General features: G+C 36.1%; 1 protein-coding gene across 1 annotated transcript in view; it reads left to right on the plus strand.

The window, feature by feature from the left end:
* The window catches only part of LOC590274 (solute carrier family 2, facilitated glucose transporter member 1), a 38,606-nt gene extending 33,119 nt beyond the window's left edge, over positions 1-5,487 (plus strand). Inside the window, exon 12 of the mRNA XM_030987133.1 lies at positions 5,167-5,487. Within this exon, the coding sequence (XP_030842993.1) occupies positions 5,167-5,190 (24 nt within the window). The 3' untranslated portion in view covers positions 5,191-5,487. The remainder of the gene's footprint in view (positions 1-5,166) is intronic.
* The last annotated feature ends 13,114 nt before the right edge of the window (positions 5,488-18,601 follow it).

Raw genomic sequence — 18,601 nt, forward strand, 5'->3', positions numbered from 1 at the left:
ATTAATCAACAACTTCTTTAACTATCAATGAAAGGACTTACATTTCTTTTAACAGCAGGTCAGAAACTATTGTACATGTAGTATATGGAGGGGGGGGGGGAAGCAGAATAAATATTTTGTTTTCATCAAAACCCTTCATTCAAGTCAAGATAAGGTCCCATTTTAGCCAAATACCAAAAGGGAAATGGGAATCGTGACTAGGGCCCTCGCTGACAAATAAGCTGACTAATAAAGTTTTCTCTCCAGGTATTAAGGATATTTAAAGACAGAGACCAATTACTTTGTCGTAACCATTTTATTTGGTGGTGCATGTAGACAAATTCCGATTATATTAGTAGTCTCTAGACCCATAGCTACATGTATATTAGTTTTATTTAAAAAATTCCTGTCGTTGAAGTGAACCAACTAGTTTTATCATATTAGAATGGGTGGACTTTTTAATGATCATATACATTTATGCAGATTGGACATTTAGTATAAACTTCCTTCCATGTAAAGCTTTAAAAGTTGGTAATTGTAGCTAGTTATCTCAATGGGCAAGTGATGTTAAGCAAAGTACACTAATGCAATCAGTTTGAGCGCTTTCGGTGTTTCTGCTGTTTCACTGTGCAGTTAAAGGTTGATTTTGAGAAGAGCAAGCATGAGCCTACATGTACATGTAAATGGTCATTTCAATGCTTGGTCATCAGGACCCCCCCCCCCCCCCCCCTCCACCCCTCACACCATTCTTGGTTCAAACGGCTGGCTTTCAATCCCTTGGTAGCAATGTTGCAATGAAGCAAGCTTCAAACTTCATTTATTTCTCTCATCAATGTAAAAAAGCAATACATAAAAGTGCATAATTGTACATGATAAGTGTATATATTATTATAAAATGTGAAGAAAAAAAGGTATATCAAGAGTCAACCTGTGTGAAAACAGGGAACGTATGTTTTATATTTACCTTTTATATCTGGTATGATCTGTAGAAATCCTTGAATTAAAAAAAACATGGTAACTTACTTAAAGAGCATGGAATATTTAAAAACCTTGATAATTACTCAGTTGCATGCATGCACATGATTAGAAATTGTCAAATGGGGACACATTTTAGCATCTTAAAGTGTGTAGGAGAAAGGAAAAGTGCTCATTATATTCAACTTTCTATTTAGTTCATTTAATATTCATAACAAATTAATTTACTTTTCGTGTAAAGCTCAAATTAGGAATACATCTATATCATAAAATATGCAAGTAATTATATGTATTCAGTACTATTGAAGTATTATACTAATTCTCATCTTCATATTTTTATATTTTATATATAGAAAACTACTAGCATAGTCTTTATTTTATATATTACTCGATATAAAATACTTCAGACTTGAAGTCTGTGCATAAGATGATAAGATACTCAAGTATCTATGTGTATCTAAAACATGATATTCAAATTCTGATCTCTTTAACCTATAACTAGACATGTTTAATGTTTTTAGTGAATATATGTAGGTTGATTTTATAATTGTATGAATAATCTGTTATTTTATGGTTTATATGTATAACATGGTACGTGAGTACAGGGCTCCATGCTATAAAACCACTTTAAAGGGGCTGCATGCTTGAGCCTTTTTTATTTTGTGATAAAGATTTGGGGGAACGGACTAAGAATTTATGTGCCAATGGCAACTCGTCCCAGGCACTTGTTGATGTTGAGCTGTGGGTGAAAGGTTATGTTATAGTTAAAGACCCTATAAAAATACAACTTAATCAAGGGAAAGCTGAAATGGACATAGAATACAAATATTAAGACGTGACAAATATTTTCCTTTTCAGTATTGCACAAAAGCAAATTAAAACCTCATTTTCTGCACCCCTTAACATTACGGGTTAACAGGGATCAAATATTCAACAGCTATGGTGATGACATAATATGTGGACCCTTTCGGCTCGCCTTTATAGCTGAGACTATGAGTTAGTGCTTTATTAATGCAAACTAATTAAGTCTTTGTAAATACATGTATATGCCTACTCAACATACATCAAGTCGATGGCTAGTTTTTAGGTCGACAACTTCGATTTTAAAAGCTTAAGATTTTGAGTTTTCAGAGAGCTGTTACTCCTCTGACAGATATTATAATAGCATATATATATATAATTGATATTTTCAATCCATGGCTTATAAACTCTCCGTTAATATATAATTAATCTATTTCATTTTACACTTCAGACAGGGTCTTTAAATTTTGATGGAATCAGTGAGAATGTTATTCAGCATTACAGCACATGTGAAACTAATTTGTCTTTCTATTTCTTGCATACATGTAGTATTAATAACAAGACACATTTAGGTATGAATAATATAACTTAATAATAAAAGATGATCAAGTTCATACAATCTAATATATAAAGGGAAGATGGTTGATGTAAATTACTATGAAAAATATTGTGCAATTAAGATTATGTTGATCATTTCTTCCAGAGTATGCAATTTTGTGGACAATCATTTGTTTTCATTTTTTTTTTAAATTACTAATATATCTTTAGACAAAAAGATTTATGCCAATCTGTAATTTCTACATGCCTCAATCTTCCATGTAATTGTGTGCCAGGTGATTTGTGCAATCTATGCAATTTATTACCAAAAGTGTTTTACTAACCAATGTGATCATTACAACAACAAAAAAGGAATGATTAAAAGCAATTCTGTAAATATGAATGTGAGTCAATGTTAATTGTGGATTTATTGTTTTTATAACAGGGTAAGTACATGTACATGTAGGTGGTATACACAACTTTTCAACTACCGGTACTCTCCCTCAATAAATGCTGCGCTCATGGGCATTTGCAGTTAATTGCTTGTGATCAGTTGAACTGTTCAGTGCAGTGCTAGAATGTAAGGTGTCTGCATAATTGCAGCCACTCAAAAAACAGCTTACTTTGAATCATCGGGTCATCGCGTCTGGTTGGATGGTCGCGGTTACACGACCTTTCATGAAACGAAAGCGGAAGATCATGTGAAGATACACATTAAGGACGCAACCTTTTGTAGATTTGCCGTAGTTTTCTTACAAAGTGTCAGGTAAATTGGACCAGACCATTTTTAGATGAAGGGGTTTATTTCACAAACATTACCCCTGACATTTTGTGAATAAAGGGGCATGTTTTTACAAACGGTCGCGTAACGCAAACCACCCAACAAACGCGATGACCCGATGATTCGAAGTAAGCCGAAAAGACTGCCCCAACAGATTACAAGCAGAAGTGGAATTTGTGGCTGTGATTGGTTGCTTGGTTCTATAATGAAGGAAATAAGTTGCTTTATGTAAATGTGACAGGGAGTGGGAGTGTTTAGATGTACGAGCATTAAAAAAACAATGTCTATATTTCTAACTCTGCATTTGGTTTTTCGACATTTATACCCCATTCACAGTGGCCTCAAACACCGCGACAGCAGCGGGACTGTCCCGCTGCTGTCGCGGTGTTGTCTTCAGTGTGAAGGCTCGGACCCGTTATAAACTATCGCGGGATAACACCGCCTCGCGATAACGCCGCGACAAACTATCGCTAGGTTCGCCTAGCTACAGCAGCGGGACAGTCCCGCTGCTGTCGCGGTGTTTACTCAGTGTGAAGGCTCTCCGCTATATCACCGCGACAAACACGTGTGATTTGTTTACTTACCTATCACTGACCTCTTTTCTCCAGCAATGGGGAACATAAAGTGAAATAGAAATAAAGTAACCAGTGGATTCAAATTGATTTTATTATTATGTAGATATTATAATTATCCGAATAAAATATTTCACACTTCAAAAAAAAGGAAGAGTGTGTAAAGTACAGCTAGCGCGCGCAATTTCAAGCAATCGAAAACCCCGCGCTGAAGTATTTCCGGTCATATCGGGGTCACTCGCGGGTCATGAGCCATGCATACACGTGTTTGTTACGGAGGTAATAAAAATCACCCGCTGCAGCGTGAATGGGTACATGATATTTATCCCGCTGCTGCAGCGGGATAACTTTTCTACTGTGAATGCATTTGTAGCGGTGTTATGGCGGTGTCGCCGCTCCGCTACAACGCCGCTACAAATTTCAAAACCACTGCGAATGGGGTATAAGATTCATATTGATTTGTCGTTCTAACCTTCATTTGCTTATAATACATTATATGCTATATGCAGATGCCTTTACTTTTGTTGAAAATGTAGATTCATTATTGCATGCAGCCATTGTTCAAGTTTTTCACACATGTAGAAATGCATGATATTGCCTTGTTGTTCATGCTATAAATTGTCATTTTATTTTGTTAACCCATTAGTCTTGTTCATACACCTAACTGTGTTTAGCATATGCTTGTTGACATAAACCATAATTGTTTCATATTATTTAACCTTCTAACTGTTTAATATCTTCTTGTACTAATCCATGCCATAACCCGTTTATGAGTCTGGATTAATTTTATTGTAACATTTTTCGCTGTATTTGATTCCTTCATTTTTATTGTATCGTTGCATGTTTAGATATTATATTGTATGCATCAAAAGTAAAAACTATGGATATTGTGCAAAAAATCTTCCTGTGGGTACCATTGGATCTATACTTTTTTAATGAAATTATATCAAAACCTCTATTTCAGCAAGGTGAGAAATTTGTCTAAATCATACTGCACTCGCTTCTATCTTCTGCTTCAAGAATATTTATATCCTTATTCAAAGAGCTGTACTCACTATGAACATGATGGACAAAGAAAGCGGACAAAATATACAGTTCCTCATTCTACCCTCAACAATTGCTGTGGTAGACAAAGGAACATCCCTTCACTTCTATTATATAAACATGTGTAGAACAGGTGAATATGCATATTCACCTGTTCTACACATTTTGACATGTAACAGCAGTGAAGGGATGTTCCTTTGTCTACCACAGCAATTGTTGAGGGTAGAATGATGAACTGTATATTTTGTCTGCTTTCTTAATTGTCCATCATGTTTATAGTGACTTCTCCATAGATCTGTTAGGATTCGGGGCTTTCATCAAATTCTATAGAGTGACTTACATAATTAACCGTATGAAACTATTATCTCTTGCCATCTTTAAATCTACTCTGCATGTCTGCTGATATATTTCAGTGTATTGTTCTCTATTTATCGTGCTCCTTCATCGTTTTCTTTCTCCATTTGCTCTTCATTTCAGGGTCTCCTTGCAAAGAACTGTTGACTTCGGCCATCTTTTCATGCGTATTTATATGCATGTAGCTCATCATGTGATGTTCACTTTGTCTCTGAATACTATCAATCCATCCAGCCTCAAGAAAACTTTACTCAGATATATATACTCCTCATCACCTTGTATTTGTTGTCTCATGTATCAGCATTATAGGGTGCGTTTATAGTACATTTTTTTGCCTAGAATCAGCGTTTTCAAACGTCTTTATGGCAAATTTTTAAGGTGAAAAACGCAAAGCCTTTTTCAAACGTCTTTAGATATGGGTATATTGAAACGCCCCCCCCCCCCCCCCAAAAAAAAAGATATATATATATATAATAATAATAATAATAAAGTCAAACCTGCTTTAGTGACCACCCGTCTACAAAGACCACATTTTTTGTTTCTTTGAAAGTGTTTTCTCATTGAAACATGTACTAATGGAACATGTCAACAAAGACCACTTTTTGTGTTTTCCTTGGGCGGTCTTTATAGACAGGTTTCACTGTATCTGCATCATAGTATGGTCCATCAAATGCTCTCCTGCGATACATGCTCCGGGGATTATTTTGTTGTACGGTGGTGTTTCTACAGGGTTTCATAATACAGTCAAACCTGCTTTAGTGACCACCTGTCTACAAGACCACATTTTTTGTTTACCTTGAAAATGGTTTCTCATTGAAACATATACTAAAAGAACCTGTCAACAAAGACCACCTGTCTACGAAGACCACTTTTTGTGTTTCCCTCGGGGGGGGGGGGGGGTCGCTATAGACAGGTTTGACTGTACCATTCTTTCTGGGTCTACTACTTTAGGTGGAAGCTTCTGTAGAAACACACCATAATCCGATTAAAGCGTACCTATCTCCGGAGGCGGATCTTTCCAGGTACACTCGCTATCTAGTTTCTTTAGGGATGTTTCCATCAATCTTAACACTCATGGTTATATTTTGTGTGCAACGCCTACATTCTAAACATCCATTGTACGCATTAAATTCTGTTGGCTGAGCGAAAAAATGGTTTATTGTACTTCTGTAGAAACAGACTCATTATATTCAGATAGGGGTTGACTTTCTGGGCCTCCTGTAGAATCACGCAGAAAGACGTAGGGTTAGGGTTAGATCTGGGGGGCGTTTCAAAAACTTGTCATCAGTGACAAATGACAGTTTTTGTTATAAGCTACTGAAATCCTTGCTTCTGAAATGGTTATCAGCAGATTTGTCACTGATTTTTGTGATTGAAAAAAGGCTTTGTGAAACGGGGCCCCTGGTGTTTGGTCCAGGGTTGAAGGTAGTAATTCTCTTAATAGTGTGGTATCAAATCTGACTGTGGAGCAATTGTTGCTGGAGCAAGTTTCATACAACCCTACCATGAACAATCTTAGAGAACTATTACTGGGAGAGATGTAAGTATTAAGTTTGGGATTTCATCGGTGTAGTCATATGATTGCAGAGCAATCATTGCCGGAGCAAGTGTTGTACAACAGTACCAGAGACAAATGCTAGAACTGCTAGTGTCTCTGGTACTGTTGTACAACACTTGCTCTGGCAACGATTGCTCTGCAGTCATATGACTAAACCGATGAAATCCCAAGTTTCATACAACCCTACCATAAACAATCTTAGAGAACTATTACTGAGAGAGATGTAAGTATTAAGTTTGGGATTTCATCGGTGTAGTCATATGACTGCAGAGCAATTGTCGCCAGAGCTAGTATCATACAACCGAACTAGAGACAAATACTAGAACTGCTAGTGAGAGATGTAGGAGCAAACATCATTTTCAACCTGTGGGACTACATGTAGGTTTTCTCTAGTTTGCTTTGTGTGGTGATAAATATTACCAATACTTTTTTAACAATCACGTATTCATCAATATCATTGCCATACACATGCAACTCTTCACTTGTCTTGCAGAATGTTTTTTAGTGGTTTATTAAGATTTCCTTTGAGTACGGTATGCCATTCTGTTACCCAAATGACAATGCTTTTATCTCATTTTAGTGCTTTTTTATTTGGATTATTCAATAGCCTGAATCTACAATGTTGCGTTTCTTTCTGCATACGTATCTATGCTGTTAGTAAGCACATGTCAACAAAATTATATTTCATTTGTTTCCTTTTGTTGTTATCCCTTGCTATAATATGCATAAGAGGAATTAATGGGAGCCTCAATTGCTTCTTTATGCTGATATTGATAGGCCCATATTCAACTAGAATTTAACCTCGATTTAGGGTTTAGGCTTCTGTTCAAAATATGGGTCAAGGAGGTTGGAGTGAGTTCAACGTTATTTTGTTGATCGTGAATCTAGAGGCAGGGTAGGGTTAAATGAATGAGTAAAATACAGACCATAGTGTTTGGCAGTGTGAGAAATACTTCTACATGTTCCATGTGGGACCTTGATATACCTTGAATATATCCTATCTTTGGAACCAAAAGGGTGTTACCTATACTTAAACACAGAATTAAAGGGAAGTCCACCCAGACACGAAGTTGGTTGTAATAAAAGCAGAAAGTAAGAGAAACAAATCAGTGAATATTTGAACAAAATCTGATTAGGAAAAGAACAGTTATTATTTTTTGAAGTTGTCATTACTGAAACACAAATTGGCAACACTGTGACATTTCATGCAATCTCCTCTCCAATTTGCTCTAAATAGCAAATTTCATAAACTTTTGTTTTCTTGGCTATTTATGATGGAATAAGTTTGTTCTACATACAGGAGTTGTATAAAAACATTTGCAATAATTATATAAATTCATAACTTTTTTTAATTGTTAATAGATTTTTTGCTCAATCTTCCACTGACCTGTTTTCTCTCATTTTCTGTAGTGGACTTCCCTTTAATGCTCTTCTGTCTCGAAACAGACGATATATTGGACATTGATTATTATAATCAAACTCAAAGTGGTTTCAAGTCAGAATGTTAAAAATATAGTTGTGTCTGCATCGAGTGCAAAAAACAACTAACTGTATTAATCAACAACTAATTATTTTTGTATAAACATTTGTATTTTGCATTAAGGAACACTAGATAATTCAGGTATTAAAGGGGGTGTAGCCTGGCAAATACAGGTTAACGCCATCTACGACTTCTTTTGGACAACTGCACGTAAACAAATGGACTTGATTAACGGCCAGCGCGCTTGCGTTCGTGAATCAGACCAAAGTTTTTCTCACGCTTCGGTTTCGTGTATGTTGCATGTACGTGAATATTCGGTTGCGTCGTGCGTAGTCGTATTATACCCGATTGTCCCCGAGTCAGGCCACGGGGAGGACACGTAGTCTTGTCATGTTACACCCCCAGATAATTGTTGAAAGCTGGGCTCTGTAAGGAGAGTTCTAAATAGGCAAATCTAATTGGTTTGCTGCTGCTTAGATGTTATGTACGGGCATCACTAATCTGTAAAAAAACAAAAGTAACTAAACAACTAAAATATGTATTATCATCAAATTGCATGATTTAATTGAAGAAAAAAAAAATCAATATTTTTCATATTGTCCTTAATTTGTTTAGCATTTCATTTTAGATTTTAGATTGTTGGCACACATCTGCCACTTTGAACTACATTTTTACTAGATTTTGTGCATAAAATTAGACACATCTTCAGAATATTTTTTTTCCTAATCATGGAGAAAATAATTGCAAATGTGGTATGCATGTAGTTGTGTATGATTTTGCTGATGTATGTATTTTAGTACAATTTTTGGATGTATGAATTAACCTGTATATAGATTTTATTACGCTGCAAGATACAGTACATAGTTCTCTTATGCAATGATAACCCATTATCATGCTATTACTAGATTCAGTATAAACTTTTTTTTCATAAATCTAGGAGTGTAAGCAACGTGATTGACTACATACAGTGTATCATCACTTTACCATACATTTGTTTTACCGACCATGTTAAACGTTTGGATATTGCTAGGTCTGTAATGGTTTGATGTTCCTTATGGTACCAAGTATAATGGAGTTCGATTGGAGCATAAATCCCTTCTTATCTTAGAAAGGTGAATTGCCGTTTGGTCTACGACCGGTTCGTCTACTACCCAATTGGTCTATTCCCATATGGTCTACACTAGACCGTCTACTACCCAACTGGTTTATTCCCATATGGTCTACACTAGACCGTCTACTATCTACATGGTCTAATAATCATTTCGTCTACTTATCATTTGGTCCAATTACCATTTAGGCCAATAGTCATTTGGTCCAATTTCCATTTGGTCTAATCTCCAATTACTCTTCTATCCATTTGGTCTAATAACCAGCTAGTCTACTTCCAGCTAGTCTACTTCCCAGTTTGTCTAATGCCCATTCCATTTCGTCTACCATCCATAATGTGTATTATGCAACACCTACGTGGATCCTTGTCATTTGATTGGAGGATTGTTGGTCACATGATATTCAAAAGATGTTCTATTGCACGGGCGTGCATTTTTGGTTATATGCAGACTGCGTACCTCTCTGCCGTGCGCGTATCCCTGCGTGTATCTGACACAAAAGCATGTAATCGAGAAGGCTTGACTCCAACTTTAATTTATCTTTAATATAAGGTGTAAAGCATAATTTGTTGATTAACGTTCTATTAGATCTTCTTCGATGTTGTATAAAACAAATAATGAATGTTTTTCATTCGTTCATTAGTGCGAATAGTTTCATTCGTTGAAAGATTAACGTTAATTCTATTCAACTCGGCTGATGCCTCGTTGAATAGAATCTTAATCATTCAACTCATGAAAATATTCGCACTATTGAACTCATAACCATTCATTATTTGTATAATAATCAACTGGTGATGATTATTAGACCATATTGATAGTAGACAAAATGCGCATTGGGAAACCTGGCAATCAGACCAACTAGAAATTAGACTAAACGAGCAATACACTAAATGGGTAGTAGATTTCTTGCAGATTAGACCAAATGACTATTGGCCTAAATGGCAATGAGACCAAATGATGAATAGACAAAGTGATTATCAGACCATATGGATAGTAGACAGGCTGAGTGAATACATCTACTCAATGTATTAATAACAAGTAAATGTGGTTATACTCAATGGAGGAAAAAGAATAACTGTATAACGTAGTAAGAGTAAAACTAATGTAGTAAGAGTAAAACTAACGTAGTAAGAGTAAAACTAATGTAGTAAGAGTAAAACTAACGTAGTAAGAGTAAAACTAATGTAGTAAGAGTAAAACTAATGTAGTAAGAGTAAAACTAATTTAGTAAGAGTAAAACTAATGTAGTAAGAGTAAAACTAATGTAGTAAGAGTAAAACTAATGTAGTAAGAGTAAAACTAACGTAGTAAGAGTAAAACTAATGTAGTAAGAGTAAAACTAATGTAGTAAGAGTAAAACTAATGTAGTAAGAGTAAAACTAATGTAGTAAGAGTAAAACTAATGTAGTAAGAGTAAAACTAATGTAGTAAGAGTAAAACTAATGTAGTATGTGTGGTTGTACTCATGGGAGTAAAAGGAAGTATTACTTATGAATTAATTGCAATAGTTATTACTAAATACATGAAGCACATTCCAAACTCTCTGCATTTTCCTCAGGCATCTTCATCTATGAATCACATGGAGAATAGGCCTATGTTGGTATGAAACAGGATCCGAAACACTTACAGTATTGGATTACTTCTATGTTTGTACAACTATACAGTGTGAGTCAAAAAAAGGTTTACACCTAGAAAATTGCTTATCATTTTAAAAATCATTTATAAACAGTAAATGTGACATGTGGTAGTGGTTATTTTACCTGGCTGCTAAGAAGGCACAAATGCTTGTTCGAAAGCAACCAGGCGGCCGACGGCTTTAGGTCCTCTCTGAGGGACCCGGATGTATAAATCATTATACATCTTATGAAAGAGTGTTTTATCCCAATTTGGTATCATTTTTGTGTGGTATGTGTATGTTTTTTACTCACACGGTATATATCCACTTAGTTGTCCGCAGAACTCAAACACTAAATTGTCATTCCTTAATATAACGGGTGTAAGAATAACTTGAGATGTTTTGCACAGATGAAGGTACAATGTACAGTGGGTTTTTTTTTGTTGGTTGGGTTGAATTGATTTCTATCTAGAATGGGTCAAGGAACACTAGTATATAGGGCCTAAAAAAAAAGATGTTGTATTGCCCTTTGTGACCGATCCAAGCATCTTGAAATCAACAGTCGGCTTTTTAAAGCATTCAAAACTGAGAAATATCAGCCCAAAGAGGGAGTAAAATAGGTTTTAAAAAAAAAGATTTCCGACCCGACCGACCGACCGACCGACCGACCCATGTTTTGGCACCTAAAGGGCAATACAACGTCTTTTTTTTTTAGGCCTAGTAGATGTACATGTACATGTAGGTTCATAGCCAGTTTAAGTTTTTCATCTTGTTGTAGGTCAGTGCATAGTTCATAAGTAATAACAAAAGACTGGGTAATTTTTATCAAAAAGTTTGTTTGTTTTTTCTTCATATTTCTATGATTCATGTTTTTAGAGTGTTTGTGGTTAAGGAGATGATGTCTTTTTGTATTAAAAATAATAATAATAATGATAGTAATAATAATGAATGGTATTTACAAAGCCCTTTTAAAGAGATGGTTGAGTTCTGGGAAGAGGTGAAAAATAATTTGTGAGCGTTTATCATTCTTATTATGCAAGTGTGGAAGAACATCAGATAAGACATGTTTCCTAAAACGGATGGCTCTTCAAATGCCTTCATATTCTAAATATGTCATGTAACATCGTACAACTCGGGGGGGGGGGGGGGATTTTTACGCCACGTGTTCATGTAGTCCCATATACATCTTTCTATGTACAGTGTTTGTAACTTTACCAAGACTTTGCCAAATTTCTTATCATTTTGATGATTCCAGAACCTTGCAATACACACACATTCTTATATGCTAGATGATCACACCTTTTCTGGTCGATTCCACACCGTTTCTTTCACAATGCAATCGCATGACCAGAACTCAACTTCATCTTTAAACATAAACATAAACATACTGTATATCAAATTACTGTAATAGACTACAACAGGGATACCTGCAATGTATGAAGCTTAGGATTAAGTTACAAGAGATAAGTTTGTATCATTTCAATAGTCAGAATGCGAATTGCATATAGTACATGTTTTTGGGAAGGACAAACTATAATGTCTGTCCTACCTACATGTAGCTACAAATAATGTATGCAATTTGCATTGTCACTATTGAAAGAGTTGTTAGACAATTTTTTGTGTTACAGAACCAGGGCAGGAGAAGAAAAGATTCAATATTGATACTTTTCTCTGAAAAAAGACAGTATATTTTCAAAGAGTGCAATTTTATACATGCAAAGTCCGATATATTTTGAAATACACATGTACATGTACATTCCATGCATTGTATGGCTGAGAGAGAAATGTATTCAGCTTTCCATTGATATAAAGTTGTATTTTCATCAGGTTGTGTCTTTAACAGATATCTCTATAATCATGTTGTAATGATTTGCAAGTGCTGTAGCTTACATGTATAATAATAATAATAAAAATAAAAATAATCTTATAAAGTCCACTCCAAATTTTATTAAGTTAAACCGAAAATGGAAATTCTTTTTGCCCAATTGATTGTGAGCCTGGCAGCCACTGAGCAGCGCCAGATCGACGTTGCTCTATCCCTTATTGTTGAACGCCAAACAAGGTAGCAGCAACTCCCGTCTTTTAACGTCTTTTGGTATGACGCAGCCGGGGTTCGAACCCACGACCTCCCGGTTGTGAGGCGGACACTCTACTGGCTAAGCCAACACACCGGTCATATGTACATTAATGTCATGAATGTACTTGAATATCCTGCTAATTAACAATCGTTTCTAAAAACGAGGAAAAATCATGTATAGTCTACTTGACTGCCACAGTGTATATTTATAAAAATACAAAAAATTGGGGTCAAAATGAGTACAGAGTTTGCAGTGATCACATTATTATACAGATAAATTTGGGGTATTCTTTTTTGGACTATTCTTCTCAAATTAAGTGCTATGATGTATCTGGGCATTCAGTGTAAGCTTTCCATTGAAATGTTATGCAAGATGGTCCAATGACCAATCAAATTTGATCCCCTTTAAAGGGATATGGAGTTTCATGGTTCCAAGAAGAAATTTGATTGGCTGATTTAAAATACTTCCAAATGCAGATTTAATCCAACATGAACAAGGCACATGTATTATTAGATTCAGAACCAAGCTCAAAACTGTTTAATACATGATAATTGTCTATTTCTACTTCAGTAGCCCATTTTTTATTGGCACATGGTACAAAAGACCCAAAATATTCTTTAAAGCCCGTCTGCACTAGTTTGGCCTGGGGGATTAGACCTCCCTGCAAGGTCACTGACAGGTGGGTTATCTTATCAAATCAGCTCTCAATTAACGTAAGAAAAAGAGGATCATGGGGGACCAATGGTCACCGATTAGGCATTGTTTGCTATATAGAGGGCGCATTTAGCTATAAGTAGTGCAGTGGGGCTTCAAAGCTTGCGCACGTGAAGAGATTAATTTTTGTGCATTTTAAAATAATCATCATCATCACATGAAGGTGCTTCATGAACCCCCTCTCCCTCTTTAAAATGAATACTTCCACCTGTGTGATCATGGAATATAACTATTGATGCATTAATGAATAATGGTGACAAGCATTCTGGAGTATGTATCCAGTACTTTTGTATATGTAATTTACAGTTGGGTACACTGACACCTTAATCTACTTCTATCGACTGGCTTATTGATTAATTTTTCATTTCCTTTTGATGTACATGTTTTTTGAGAGATGTATTTTGTGAAAAAGATGGCTGTAATAATTTATACAGTTAATTCTGCGTAAGTTGAATATGTTGGGACTGCAAAGAAAGTTTCTCTTTTATAAAAAAACTCGACTGAGGAAGTGTAAACAAAACATGATGTGCATATTTTGTTCACAAAAATTAATTAGACAGTGAGAAAATTTGACTTGTGTGACCTTGAGTTACACAGATTTAACTGTATACACTGTCGCTCATAAAGTTGGAATATTTTTGTTTTACCCCAATTTATGGAATTATTTATAAGCATACTGGCATACACATGCTTTAGCAGTCACGCAAAACACACATTGGCAAATTATTATTCAATAAAATCTGAGAATGTATACTATTATCTAGATCTATTATTTTTAAATTATTTTTAAAATAATTCGATAATTTGGGGTAAAACAAAAATATTCCAACTTTATGAGTTACAGTGTATATCGGTGTGATCATGATCGATAGGACAAAATGTCTCCATTTGAATCGTACCAATAGAAATATGCAGCTGAACTGGCCAGAGAGAGAGTGACATTATATATATTGATCAAATCATGGAATTATCAGGGGAATTATTTCTTGTGCTAGGAGTTGATTAAACAGTTTGCCATTAAAACTTTGTATTGCTTTCAAAGCACCGATTTTCTTTTTGTTTTCCTTTTGTGCCATTGGTCCAAATAGTTGTCATTGTTACTTAATAGACTGGCTTACTAACATGTTCAAACTTCTGGATGTTTCTTCTCTTGTGACCTAGTGACAAGTTATTCCATTAACCTGTTATTCATGAATGAACTACAATACTTGGAATCCAGTCTGCATACATTATGTGTTGCTATGTCAGGTAAGCCTCAGATAAGCTTTCAGGTATTCTAGCAAAATATTTGTTTAAAAAGTATGCATTAAATTTGAATGATATGTTTAAGAGTAAACCAGTCTTTTATAGTTCACTATTTTTAATGTGGTTAATACATTGTACCAGGGAGGTGAAAGAAAAGGAGGCGAAACTCTTGTAATTTATTCAAACGCATTCTTGAGTTCTAAAGCGTAACAATGGGGTTTGCAACATTCCACTTGGCTTTGTTCCATGCTCCGAGTTTGTTCGGAGTTCCATGCTCCGAGTTTGTTCGGAGTTCCATGCTCCGAACCGCGCTTCCACTGCGAGGACTTTCGGAAGCCAGGCACCAGTTTTTCATTAATTACAAAATATTAAATTACCGGCAAAATTTCAGTGTAAATCGAAAACTTTATATGGGGATTTTATTGGGAATAGTGCATCAAACAAATTTTCAAATTTAGAACTCCGTCCTTCCTTTAATTTGTGTGCCAGAGTTGGTAAAAGAAAAATTACATCCTGCCAAAACTCAATATTTTAGGATGATGCGCTAATTTGTGCATGCTTTAATGTCCCGTTATTTGATCCATGATTTACAATCTTCAATAACATTAAGTTTTGTAATGCGTGTTTTCGCGTGTTTTTTGTATTTTTCAAGTTTAAAAAAGGATGAAATTGCACAAGTTTGTGTTCGCTTGTTCTACTCTTTACACATACAACAATGGATGAAAAATCATTGGAAGGGACAGCGAACAGTTGCTGTGATACCACTTTCTGATGTAGGAATTCTTAATCCCGAAATTTCATGCGCTCTTTTATCTCAACACCTGGTCAACAGTTGCAGATTAGCGCATAACTTTTCGGCGGCTTGGAGCATGGGGTCAAAGGAGAGCGGCTTGATTCCAGTCCTTCTCTATCACGTCCCTGCCCAACGTAAGGGGGTCCCTCCCTCAAAGCCTTATCTCCTCGTCCAAGCATTTTTTTAAAGACCCGCTTGTTTGTGATCACATTGTGTTTGGCCCTAATATTGTGAGTATAGAATGTTGATTTGTCATTAATAAAGTTGTTTTTAGTATTTATAAATTCTTGTGAGAATTTGAGGAACACTGATAGGTGCCTTGAATGCACATGTACATTTTAATTTGAAAATTTCAATTTGAACTTCACCATCTTAAAGCGATGAATGCATTGGTTATTAATCTGAGACATTGAGACTTATAGAACCGATGTCCTTCTGTCTACAACCATGACAACATTTGCTTATATTCCTGTGTGAAATACAAACCTGTAAATTAAGCGGAAGAAGGAAAAAAAAAGTTTATGGATATCAAGAGCACATGCATGTAACTGCCATACCGTTATATCTGGATCCTAAAGCTTAATGTAGTAAGATTTTTTTGTTTTTGTAGTCTCCATGTTTGTCTCCCCATGTTCCATGGTGTACATCGGGGAGACAAAGAGACGCCTAGCCGATAGAATCACGGAGCATCTGCGTTCCATACGCCTGAAGACAGCCGGACTACCTGTAGCTCACCACTTCAACATCGGAGATCATAATGCTGATGACCTTCAAGTATGTGTGCTGAAATCTTGCCGAGATGAGAAAGAAAGGAAGCTGATGGAGGAGAGGATAATCTTCAAACTTGGCACTCTCCACCCGGACGGGATGAACGCCACTTTCAGATCTTTCCCTAACTCACACTGAACTTTGTTGAACTTTAATATCTTTATTACGTCATAATGCTTTTTCAATTGCTTATTTTTCTTTCTGTGCGCCTCTTCTTTTCCTTTTCTTTTGCTTTCCGCGTATTTCCCCTGGAGATACGCTCTTAACGCTCCCTTTATTTCTAATTTTCTCCTATTTTCTCACGTCACAATGGTCCAACTTTTGAGCTTTGTGACGTTTCTCTATCTCTTTTTCTCTTCTTTCGCGTACTCTCACGCGACTTTGCATCTTGACTACCAAGCGTCGCCTATATATTTTTGATTTTGTATATTGTTGTTCATGCTTGAATCACTTCGATAAAGGGCTATGCCCGAAACGTCAGTGGAATATTCACTTCTCCGGTGTTTTTATTTATCTACCTTGTGTCCTATATATATATATATATATAATGTATATGTATAACTCTGTGTTGTCTTTCAGTCTCTCCGTCTGTTCATCGGTCTTCATCCCCCCCCCCCCCCACCCCCTCCCTCTTCCTACATGTAGCTTTCTTGGCCCATCAAATCCAATTTTCTCTATATATTCAATTCACCTTTGCACAGCTGCTGGTACTCTTCAAATAATTATGTCGCTCTCTGATGATCGGCCGATTATCATCTATATGGAATTTGATTGCCTGCATTGCGTCTTCCTCATGAAATTGGCTCGGACGGTCCTCCTCTTTACTCTAAGTTCCTCACTCATAATGTACTCAGATTTGGTTTGGACGGGGGTGTGCCGCTGAAGCCTCGAAACCCCTACCCATTTAGGGGGTCATTCTAGGCCCATTTTATGCAAAACCCGGAAAATGAAATTTTGAAAATTTTGAAAAAAGGGACCCATTTTTAATGTTTTTTTTAATTTTTTTAATGTGATCCATGTTCAGGTATTTTTTGGTGAAAAAGTTACCCATTAGAGCAGCACACCCCCTTTGCCTTAACATGTGAGTACCCCCCCCCCTCCCTGGTCAGCTTTAGATATTGAATTGATAGATGCAAGGAAAGAAGAAGTTCTAACTCGAGTATGTCCCTTTGTATATCGGATAGTCCTCGATAAATCGAAGTTTTATTCAACCTGCATTCAAGTGTTGTCTTGCGATTGCATAATCAATTGATTAACCCATGACATTATTCTGATAGACCATTAATATCGACTTTACTAAACAAAAACCTTTCATGTATTTACAACATGTATTTATACATAGCAAATTAGCTATAGTGTAAATGTTCTCCTTATTAATTCACTTAATATGTCAAATAAATATTTGCAATAAAGATTAAATATCCATTAATTAAATGCCTGTTCAATAATTTGTTCTGCGTAAAACTTATTCTAAAACTTGTCCTTTATCTTTTTCAACTGCAATAAAAGAAATACAATCATGAGCTCCGGTGCCATTCTTGCTTTGCCCAACATAGCGCCTTAGGTAAATATCATTTAAAATACATAGCCCCACAGCTTCTTGATTTATAGAAAATTGCGCCATGCATGATTTCGTTGAAAAAGTGTTTGCCAGAGCATACGCGGGCTGCTTTTTTTTTTTTTCGTACCACCTTAATACGTCGCAGAGATTATTTCGATGTCTTGAGAGAGACTAATTTCACGCGCCCTGCTCAAAATTAAGCAAAATTCCGATCGTGCAGCTCGCCGCTATATGCATGTGCTTTAATTTGCGCTAGCTGCACATCTATACTAGACCCATAGCAAGGCAAGATATCGAACCAAAGAACGTGTGAAGGGAATGTTATATGTATCTACACAGGGGCATGGGGCGTCGCCAAAGAGGGGGGGGGGTGCGACACCCCCCCCCCCACCTGTCAGGATTTTGTCGGTAAAATTGCGCTGCCGTCGGGAAAAAAGAGAAAAGGGGGAGGGGAAAAAAGAGAGGGAAAGGGAAAGAAAGGAAAAAAGAAAAGGAAAAGAAAAGAAAGAAAGGAAAAGAGAGGAAAGAAAGGAAAAGAAAGAAAAGGAGAAAAAAAAAAAAGAGTAAAAGGGAAACAAAAGAAACGGGGGTTGAAAGAGAGGAGAGAGAGGGGAGGTAAGAGCCTGAGAGAAGAGGAGTG

Source organism: Strongylocentrotus purpuratus, unplaced genomic scaffold, assembly GCF_000002235.5.
Source record: "Strongylocentrotus purpuratus isolate Spur 01 unplaced genomic scaffold, Spur_5.0 spur5_scaffold_16, whole genome shotgun sequence".
In the NCBI taxonomy this organism is placed as follows: domain Eukaryota; kingdom Metazoa; phylum Echinodermata; class Echinoidea; order Camarodonta; family Strongylocentrotidae; genus Strongylocentrotus; species Strongylocentrotus purpuratus.